Here is an 11,574-nt window from a genome sequence, read left to right as displayed (position 1 = left end):
TTTAAAACAAACCTTGTAGGTTGTTTCAGAGTTAGAGAACTTGCCACGGTTCTTCTGCAGAGTTTGGCTCTCACTTACTTCTGTCTATGCAGGTCCCAGACGACCTTAATGTTGCTTTCATTAACATTGTACAAAAATTTCTTGGTTCAATTTTTCTGGAAAACATTTTTTGCTCTTTCTGTTGACTGACTACACTATGTGCATGAGACGTAAATATCTAAAAACAACATTTACTAAAATAAATTAAGGTAACCTAAGATTTTGCACAGTGCCATATTACTGTATAAGGTGTTTACATGTAGTAAGTCATTTGATTACTAGATTTACATGATAAAACATTAAAATCAGATTGAAATCCTGGGCTATAGTTAGTACTTTATGTATTCCGTTGTCAATTTGTTGTCATTTTTCGTATATTAAGCTGTATGGTTCACCGAATTTATAAATGGGAGAATGTAAAGAAACATAGTTACATTTCTAGCTAGATAAAGTTCAATAACATTTCTGAAAATCTCGAAAGTCTGCTCTGTAGTTAACTAAATGTTATGCTATGAAGTGTGTAACTTCAAGGTTTATACTGCAATACTATTGGAAAGTCTTGTGCAAAGTCCAGATTTTCCAAGCTATTTGACTCAAATTATAAGTGTCAGTGTGTTAATTTCTTTCTCACAGGACTTGCGACATGTCTGCTGGCCTTTGCTGTAACCACAGACTGTAATTTTAATTTTCTAGTATTGTTAGCCAGGCATGATGGTGTAATATTTGTGATAATCGCTTGATTCTCATAGAAAGCGCATGCTACCTGCCAGCATCATTAACATCCAGTATAAAGATTAGAAAGGTTAACGGCTTGTGACTGCAGGCTTACTGGAGTCACGATAAACACAAGGAAAACTGCTGAATGCTTCATTTCCTACTGAATGTTTAGTCCACTTATACTGGAACAATTAAATTGTCCATCGGTCATTTATTTTACAATTTAGCAGATTCCAAAACTTGCTGATAGAACATTAGAAATCAAGACTTTCTATACAAGCTGATAGAAGAAAAGGAAAAACCTGGTAATCAAGACAAAACAGCATTTATTCAAAGTGGTTTATTTATTGTTGTGTACTTCAGTATATCTCAGAGTTACAGGACAAATCAAAACAATGTTGATTTACACTGTTTAATAAAAAAAAAGGAGTGAATTTCTGAAAATTCTGAAAAAGCTACTTCCATGCCTGCATGGAACTGGAGTAAATGTTAACCACAAAGTGTCTTTTTTTTGTTTGTTTTATTTCGTTTGCAGGAACCTCAGGCACACATGCTTAAACTTTATGATTATGTACATGTGTATATGATTATGTAATCATTAAGTGTATAATATGTGCATTGTTATATGAGCAAATAATCACACATCAGTTCTGTTTAACAACTGTACCTATTGTAGGTTCCAATGCAAAATCTGGGATTCTCTGAAGAAACTTGTTCATGAATTGACTCATAGTTTGAAGGCACAGGTTGAATCGTTTGCAGAATCATTTTCAGTTTCTGGAATATTGCTCTGATTTTGTTTCGTGTCATGTTTTTTTTTCCTGTAAATATTTGAAAACGTATTTACATGTAACCACTAACAGCAGAAGACTTCAACTGATGTGATGGCAAATTAAACAGAAATGTTGGAGGAAATACAGGACAGTGCATTTTATTATACAAACCATTAACAGTTCTAGCTCTGTGTATTGCATGTGTGCATTGTACGATGTATTTTTACAGATCTGTACCTAAATCTAACTTCTTATGCAATAAGGCTAAACAACATTCAAGAAGAAAAGAAAGACTGATGTCACACGTATGGCACCCAATTCATAGAGTCTCATAGTTACTAAACAATGTCTAACACTATTGCTATTGGTTTTGGATTTTGTATTAGTTTTGAATAGCTGATTAAATATTTTTGGAAGTGTGCTCATACTTTTGGTCCTTACTACAGTCTACATACTAGGGCTTAATTTGGGAACATCGCTTACAAGGCCAAAGCGACATTCAGCCGTGTCATTTAACATTTAACCTCAATGTTGGGCACGTTATACAAGACTACTGTTTGTAATCACAAAGGCTACAAGAGGCTACAATCAGCTACGCGAGCACAAGCCATCTTCAGCTTGATATGCAGGCCCTGCTGAGCTTCACCTTCTGCTACTGGAGAGTGTGTGAGTTTTAGTTTTCCCCCTCGCTGACTGTGCAGTTGCGGAGGCGGGTACATGTGGCCACTCGGTTGCCCTCCCAATAGCCGGCATCCTGCCCGTCATGGCATCGGCATTTGGTGCAGGAATCCACCCACACTGCCTCGCCTCCGGGGATTATCTGCGCCCGAGAGTCGTCCACATAGCAGTTGGGACCTAAAACAATAACAAAGACACACACAAAAAGACCATGGACCGGAAATTAAATTATCATGCCAATCATTATGACTAGGGCTATAATGATAATAGCATGACATAGAAATCAGAATTTTTTTCTTTTAAATAATAAATGCTAGAATTATTTAAAACGGCGTGGCCCACTTTATAAATAACATGCTCTACCTCTTGCACGGTATAACACTACTAACACTGCTGTGATGATAAGCATTGTATTTATTACTGAGAATAATAGCTCTGATGAATTAGAATCTAGTGCCCCTACAATCAACTTCAGAAGTATTGGCACCTTATGTGAAAAATAACAAAACAGAAACGAATTTATGTAGAGACTTTATAGACACGGTGGTACAGCGAGTAGCGTTGTCGCCTCACAGCTCCAGGCTTGTTCTTGTGTTTGGGTTTCTGTCTGTGTGGAGTTACACACGTTCTCGCTGTGTCTGTGTGGGTTTCCTCCCACCTCCCAAAAACATGCCAGTGTTTGGACTGGCTACTCTAAACTCCCACAGTGTGAAAGTGTGTGCATGGAGGCCTGAGATGGACTAGTGTCCCATTCAGGGTACATTCTTACGTCCTGTGTTCTTGGAAGAGGCTCCGGATCCACCACAACCCTCAGTAGAATAAAGTGGTTACTGAAGATGAAAGCCTGAATGAATGTATATAATGAAGAATATTACACTAACGATATTACCACAATATTTTCAAGTTTTTTTTTTTTGCTAGAAATGCTAGTTGCAAAGATAATTATTTAATGAGGCTTGAGAAAATAACAAGCCTCTTCCTGTCAGGCCAGCTGTAATGCCGCTTTAAAGCTGTCGGAGGGTCTTACGTAAGGTGTGAAAGGTATACTTATGCATCCAATTCCTGGAAAGTTTCAAACTGTGCCATACTTTTTAATTTTTTTTTTATTAATGGTATTAAAAGTATACTGCTTAGACATTTTTTAAATATTTATTACTTGAACTGTGGCATCAATTAGTGTTGGGTCAGTGCCAGTATGTGGATTGGCTCCTGTAAATTCTAATGAGTGTGTGTGTGATGCCCTGCTGTAAACTAGCGTCCCATCCAGAATATATTCCCGCTCGCACTCAGTGTTCCCAGGATAGGCTACAAATTCACTGCAACCCTGACCAGGATAAAGTGTTCACTGATGATGAATGGATGAATAAAGTAATTACTTGACTTGTGCATCAACCTTCCATCACCATGGAGAAAACCAGAGGACTTGCAACACACAAGAGATTTAAACGCTTTTTGGTGTTAGCTCAATGTGATGGATGACAAGTTCAACAGGTCAAAGACAACAACAGTTTCTGGAGAGAGGAAATTTTTTAAATCATAGCTTGGTTTTGCTACACAATTTAGACAGACTGTAATCATTTAATAATTATTTTGTGAGTAGTTTCTCTAATTTTTGTAGTCATTTTTTCCCCATTCCATGAAGGGTGCCAATAATTCTAGAGTTTAAATTATGAATTATGTTTTTTTTTTTATTATTTTAAATGTCTCATGAGAGTAAATCAAGGTGATATTATAATCTTATGTTATAACCTTGAAGACAAAGAGTGGTGAAACATGCGTTAAGTAATTGTTTTTGACTTAATATTACTAGTAATTTTATGCTGCTTTATGATATTGCCTTAATTCCTTCATATGCTACACCTTTATCTTCATAATCATACCCTAAAAAGAAAGAAGAGACGACTACCAATAGTCCTTCAGCTGGCTTGCAGGCCTTTAGTACCTCAGTACTACCTCAGTAGCATGGTCTGCTGATTTAGCTCCCTGGAGATTCTTTCCTTTTTATCTGTTTGGATAAATGCCATGAGTACCTGCTTCCAGCATACACAGCTCACAGTGCACGCCTGGATGAATTTCACAAGGAGCAATATTACATTTCCTGACTGGAAACTGGCACACTCATGTTCCCGCATCATATCCGTTTTCTCGAGTTTCAGATTATGTGCAAGTATTACACCAGGGTTATTACATTTCAGAGGAGACAAGATGAAGAGAAAAGAGGAACACAGATAAACGATGGCTATATCGCTGCCTGGGGTATTTTGAGTTCGGAATAATAGGATTAGTAATACACTTTGATGTCAGTGTTTGGAAAAGGGGCTTTCTCCCCCTGAATTGGGTTTATCTACACTATTTAAAGCAGCTTACCATCTTTGCAGTCTGGGCAGCACTTCCCTCTCTGAAAGACCGGGTTCACACATGCAGGGGGGGCACAGTCCGCTACCAGGCACCTGGCAATGCCGTCGTTGTCGCAGGTGCACTGCTCACATTCTGATGGCTGTAAAATACACACACATACATTTGTCAGTGGAACCTAGTCTAGCCTAGTCTTGAAATGTAGTATGCAAAGCACATAACATCTTCTAAAGCCACATTTATCATACAGAAAATCAGTTTTCTCCTCAGTGTATAAACGAACCAAGGCAGCTGACAACTGGCTTCTATATGTAGAGCTCTTGTACTTTAACAAATGTAGAGACATGACCATAAAATGACAGGCTTAACCTTTCACATTTTAATACAATGTCACTAGCTGCTCTGCATCATTTTGAGCTTTTCTCACAGAATACTTTATACAATATGTTCTCCTCTAGGACAAAGAAATCACAGGCCAGCACACCCACCTGCTGTTTAAACCGAGACAGCGTGCCACCTGCAGTTCAGATTAAATGGGTTGCCAAAAAAAGAAAAAACACATCAGCTGGGAAAAGCGCTCGACTGCAAACCTGTCACGGGGCTTTGATTACCCCCTCAGGTTTCTTCCATTCCCTAGAATAATCATAATAACTATAATCACTGACTGAGGAAGATAACAAGGCATATCTAAGACTGATCTCTACTGTGTGCATCCTGTGCTGCAGTCCACAGAGTTATTTGCTTTTTTTTTATTACTGAATGAAGGAGTGCTACTCTGCCACCATTATACACGCAAGAAAGGGACAACTTCTGAACTCTGACTGTAAAAGACTATGCAGGAACCTTATAAAACATCACATGCCGTCTCTGCACATCAGTGTTCTGATGTGCTTCCTGTAATGTCAGATCCAGTCCAGCATCTAGTACTTATTCACAATTATTCACAATAATGTAAAGCTGCTTTAAGACAATATGTATTATGAAACACTACAACAGTATATGTATATGACTATAAAAGTGTCCCTACCTACAGGTAGATTTATAAAACACTAAATCAGGCTTCCATAGTTCAATGATTTTCCTACTCATTGATGGTTGATGAAATTCATCACTATCTAGGATCAGTAGGTGGTTTAAAGTGAGGACATTAGTCAAGACTGGAGTTTGGGAACCCTGGATTATATAGTAGGGCTGGCCCGAATAGCATTTCACAGACATCACATATGCATTGGTCATTCAGAATTAACCATAATTTTCATTATGTTCATTATCGTACAAACTGCAAGTCAATAACTTAATAATAGCAATAGCTAACAAATAATAAGCCAAGATACTTCATCCGATGGTGCAATATACGCTCACTATCCACTTTCTTAGGCACACCTGTACACCTTCTAATTCATGCATCTATCTAATCAGCCAATCAAGTGGCAGATTACTTGGGCCAATGCATAAAATCAGACCAAGAGGTCAAGAGCTTCAGTTTCTCATCAAACATCAGAATGGAGAAAAAAAATGTGATCTCAGTGACTTTGACTGTGGCATGGTTGCTTGTGCAAAATGGGCTGATTTGAGTCTTCCAGAATCTACTGCTCTCCTGGGATTTTCCTACACACACACACAAAAGTTTCTAGAATTGACACAGAATGGTGCAAAAAAACATCCATTGAGCAGCAGGTCTGCAGGCAGAAACGGCATTTTGATAACAGAGGTCAGCAGAGAACAGCTGGTTCGCTTAGGATCAGTTAGGCTACGGTAAATCAGATAACCACTCTTTACAACTATGGTGAGCAGAAAAGCATTCAGAATACACAACAGCCCGAAACTAAAGATGGATGGCCTACAATAGCACAAGACTGCATTAGGATCCACTCCTGTCAGCCAGGAACAGGAATCTGAGGCTACAGTGGGCACAGGATCACCAAAACTCCACAGCTGAAGATTGAAAAACGTCACCTGTCCTTTTTCCAGTCTTCAACTGTGCCCGCTACAAGTGTAGTGCAGAAACCATTATTTCATTACCTCCATGGTGCACTTATATAAGAAGTAAGAAAGTAAAGATGAAGCTATAGATAATAAAGAAAGGAATACCAATGTAAGAAATGAATACTCAAGTATTGGCCTGATTGTTTGGGCCAGTCCTACTGTACACAGTTATAAGAAATAATTCATTAGCCTGAGCTCCAGGTTATTATGCACATCAAATATTCTCATATCATCTAAAGATGTCTGTGGTCAAGTCCCTTGTTACCCGTTTCCTTGACAGCAGATTCAGTCGTACTCCACAGAGGACCTGCATGTCCAGAGTCAGGTACTGTTTGGTGATTTCCCTGTTCAGGCAACATCTAATTCAACTCATCTCTACAATACCAGGTTTAGTAAGGTACAGGATCACATTTAGGCTTTCATGCTCTCCATAAATAACCTAATAAACTACACTAATTACAACCTGAGCTGCTAAAGTACATTAGCATTTTTGCTGTACTGAATGTATAGGATATGAATAACCCAGTGGTCACCAATACTCCAATACTCCTCCAATACTCCTCATTCTTAGCAAGCAGAGATCAGTATCAAACCAAATCTAATATTCACCTTGTCCAATGTCTTCTGAAAGTGATTAATTGGATCTGGTGCAGTACAATATATCTCAGTATGTGCAAAAAGGTAAAGCTTGAAGTGGAAGTGGAGTAGTGACCACTGATCTCACAATTTACAGCTGTTATTATGAGGAACTGAAGAAATATTTAGGCTTTAGGTCTCTACTCAGCCTTGACTTTGACCATCTTTCCATTATAATCAGAGGTACAGAGGGGGTTGTAAGGGGGTAGGCCTCTGGGAGCCATCAGAAAGACAGGCAGATTGTTTATGAGCCACAAGATCTTAGTGATTGAGTATATCACTGAGATACACTGCATGCAAGAAGATGCAAAGTGCAAACATGGAAGTTAAACTTTGGTTTTAAGCATATATAAAACACTATAGTTTACCTGCTTAGACAATCATTCCTGGATGAAGGCTCGATTTAAAAAAAAAAAAAATCCAAAATCTATCAAAAGTGACAAATAAATAGGACTGCACTATGGGCAAGTACCATACAGAGACCTACAGTGGGACAACCGCATGGTGGCACCGAACTTTCCAAAAGAAATATTCATCTTGGCTGGCAGTGTGCCCAGGTTCCTTGAAGCAGACTCGAACCAATTTACTGGGTTACAGTGTTTAGGAACCAATTGTCTGAATTACAGTTGGCCTGGGAAACATCTGTAGAAGTGCAGAGAACATTCAACGCACATGCAGATGATTCCAGAAGATAAGAAACTTGGGTTTGAAAGCCATTCCCAGTTGTCTTGCCTCAATAAGCAGTCAGGCTGTGAATACTAATTCAAGAGGAATGATAACTCAGGTGACATGCTGATGTCCATACCACACACTACTATGTGTAAAAATATCTACAGTATGTAAAAATAAAAATAGTATTTAAAAGGAAACTACCCAAAGAGTGGGCCACTTCTTACACACTGTTCATTTAAATTATGTGGCAACAAGGAGCTGGATTCATGCCACACTGTTTTATTATTATTATTTTTGGTTATATATGTATATATGTTGGATATATATATAGCTTACTACTATAATAAACTGTATAATAAATTGTAACCTCTGCTTCAGTTAAGGGCCATGGCCACATGGGTGGCACCAGCTGCCTCCTTTAAAATCAGCCTTGCCACCCTAACTGCCACCTCAACTCTGACCTCAGATCACAACTCTGAGAGATCTACTACTGTATGCAGTTCAATGGGGAGTAATAATGAATCATATCTAGCTTATGTAGTTTTTAATCATTAGAGCATTGTAGATATTTTGACCAAATCTCTTCAGTACACAAAAAAAGGTTACATCTAGCACCACCAACGGGTTTTGGTTAGTTTCTCTGGGAGAACCTTTAAATGTTCTACGTATAACCCTATGTATAACAGGGAAACCCTTTTATATTTAATACTGTATTAGGAAATATAGGGTAAAAACAATGTCAGTACAGTAGGCTAATACATAATTAGGTTGTACCAACTGTTAGTGTGCTTTTGTTCTTCATTTTTCTCCTTGGGGAAACCCTTAAAGGTGCATTAGCTAAGATTTGTGAGAAAAAAAGATCTCCAATGGTTAACTGAATGGAGTTTTTTTTTTTTACTCGCTGACCCTGCCCCCATTTCCACCCATGTACACAAAGCTCCGCCCCAAAAACTTATGGCGGTTCAAGTAGAGTTAACATGCTAAATAGGGTTACCATTAACAAGGGGGTCACTTTCAAGCACACTTGGACATTCAACTGTTTGAAAGCCGAGTTACAACCCATTACATATAAACATGCAAAATTCTCCTCATAATGATTTAAGAGGATGTGAAGCGGCGTTGGGGGCGTGTCTATAAAATGACCAATCCGAATACAAACAAACATTCCGGACCGTAAGGCACGCTTCCAAACTCGTTTTTTTTTTTTTCCAGCTACATAATCCAGTTGTTCTGAGACACTGGCTACTTTCACATGCACATCAAATTCTGTTTAAGGTCTATATACAGGTTGCAGCCATATTCTGAATACGATGTTTATATGCGTACAATATTCCTGTATACATGGTTGTTGTAAGTTTGCCGATCTACACGTGCGCTTTTCCTTTCCCGCTGTTATTTCCCGGGGGATTCAATATGCTGCTGTTGGTTATAGAGTATGCTCAGTTATTCGTTTTATTACTACTTTTTCACATTAATTTGATCAGGACTCTAACCATCAAAAATGCCCAACAACATAGCCTCGAAATGGAAAGCGTTGGTTAATCATACGTTAAGCTACGCATCTGTTAGCACCCACAATTCCTTGCGGACTGAGCATGTGCATATATCTCCTTCCAGTGGATTTTCTGATTAAGGTGTTTACATAAAATAAATTTTCGACTGAAACAAGGGTGCGAATCAGAATTTGGGTAATCAGAATATTGTCTTAATCTGAATCAGCCAATCAGATTGCAGCGTTTACTAACGCTAATTAGAATATTGCCAAATTCTGATTAATATCAGATTATTAATGTGCATGTAACTGTAGCCAATGGCTTAAACTATTTTTTTAAACATTTCTACATAATTGTCCACATTATGTGTACTAGTAAGAAAAGAAAAGTATTGACTATTGCACATTTAAGGCTTTATGCACAACCCATCACCAGAGGGGTTCAGTTTCAGACAAAGTTCCAATTAGAACCATTTTAGATGCCAGAACTAGTCCTTAAACTCTCCAAAGAACACCTTTTCCTACCAAACCATGCTGAAAAATGTGTGTAAGACACATCCTTGCTCCTTTTGGCACACTTTTTAGCAGGTTTGGGACGTTAGCATTCGGTTAAATCTGCCATCTGTTGAACACTTGATACTATTTAGTGTGGAGGTTTGCGCTTTGGGACGCAGCCGGATTGAGACTTTGTGCATTAGAGCAGTGATTCATTAGAGTCATTAAACTGAGAACACCAAAATGATTCGACTCTTTGATTCATTGATTCATTGCTGCGTTCAGGTTTGGGATGGAGGCTGCAGGGAGAAACTTCTAGAAATTCAAAGCTAGGAATAGTTTCAGGAATGAGGTGCATGCTCAGTTAGGAAGTGAGTTGAAGAAGAAGGAGGAGGATGAGGAGAAGGAGGAGGAGGTTTATGCTGTTGCAGGGATTGAATCTTTTTGAATCAGTGTAAAAAGATTTGGTCGATCATAATAACTCCTAGCGTGTTTTTTTTTTTTTTTTTTTTTAAACATTTCCATCCTGTGCAGTGCAGCACTGTGTGGTTTGGAACGCTCACCTGGAAGGTTTGGCCGAGCTCGTACACCTCGCCCCGGTGTTCGCAGCCGATCCTCTCGCAGCGCGTGCAGCAGTCGCTCGGGTAGTGGCTCACGTGGATGCAGGCGGCGGGCAGCGCGGTGCACTCTGTCCGCGCGCACAGCGCTCCCTCCGCCGTGCACTCACACTGCGTGCAGTGCTCCGAGTCCAGGAAGTACCACTCTCCCACATAGTACACCGAGCCGTTAGCCTCACACGTGCCGTCCTGCCCTGCCACTGAGAAGCCCCAGACGCCCTGCACGCACAGCAGAAACGCCCCGATTCCGAGCCACGCAGTCCGCTGCCTCAGCGCCGCCATGCCCACTGATCTGCTCAGCACTAGGTGCACTAGGTGCTTGTGCTTTGCTATCACAAAGTTACACAAAGAAAGCGAGCTGTTACATTGTAGGCTGGTTTCACATTGGCGCTCTTGCTGGCCCTCTTACCGACCCGGAGTCAGACTTGTACGCCTCTCGGATTATGTTTCATTTCACACGTGACAGAGGAATAGAGGGATACTCCTGCGCTCCTGCACGACGCCCCAGCAATATTCTATACATGCTCATGTACTGTAGCTACAGACTTGCGCGCGTGCATACGCATGTTACGTGTGTGTTAAAAGTCATGGCTATCTGCAGTCACTCAGAATATTCCACACTACTGCTTCTGTAAAGCAAGCAAAGTTCCTCAGCTCACTAGATCAGCTCAGCTCTACTTTTTAAATGCAACTACATCTACTTTTTTTGTACTTCATAAATAAATGTCTTAATTATTGAATATCTGGCTCTATAATGACTCCATAACACACAGCTCAGTGTGCACAAAGTTTCCAGAGATACAAAACTGGACTAAAGTCCTTCATCTGTGCAAGCAAAGTGCCTCCTAACAATAATAATAATAATAATAATAATAATAATAATAATAATAATAATGTTCATTGTTGCACTGTGGGACGTGGAACTAAGGAAAAACATTTCACTACATTACATCACATGTATGTTATATGTCTGTGACAAATAAAGAACCTTGAACCTAACAACAACAACAACAACAACAATAATAATAATAATAATAATAATAATAATAATAATAATAATAATAATGATGATGATGATGATAACAATAGTAATAATTGCTGTCTTTATCAGTAT

At 39.1% G+C, this 11,574-nt stretch overlaps 1 protein-coding gene across 1 annotated transcript; it reads right to left on the bottom strand.

Annotated features, from left to right (window-relative positions):
• Nucleotides 1-1,081: 1,081 nt before the first annotated feature.
• On the bottom strand, nt 1,082-10,964 carry zgc:113531 (uncharacterized protein LOC541359 homolog). Its single transcript, XM_026936117.3, has 3 exons — nt 10,407-10,964; nt 4,575-4,704; nt 1,082-2,384 (listed from the first exon to the last, which is right to left on the bottom strand). Exons 1-3 carry the CDS (start codon nt 10,740-10,742, stop codon nt 2,203-2,205), a joined length of 648 nt encoding a protein of 215 aa, XP_026791918.3. The 5' UTR covers nt 10,743-10,964; the 3' UTR covers nt 1,082-2,202.
• Nucleotides 10,965-11,574: the final 610 nt, after the last annotated feature.

Source organism: Pangasianodon hypophthalmus, chromosome 4, assembly GCF_027358585.1.
Source record: "Pangasianodon hypophthalmus isolate fPanHyp1 chromosome 4, fPanHyp1.pri, whole genome shotgun sequence".
Classification (NCBI taxonomy): Eukaryota; Metazoa; Chordata; class Actinopteri; order Siluriformes; family Pangasiidae; genus Pangasianodon; species Pangasianodon hypophthalmus.
The sequence above is the reverse complement of the archived record's forward strand: the minus strand, read 5'-3'. Positions and strand labels throughout refer to the sequence as shown.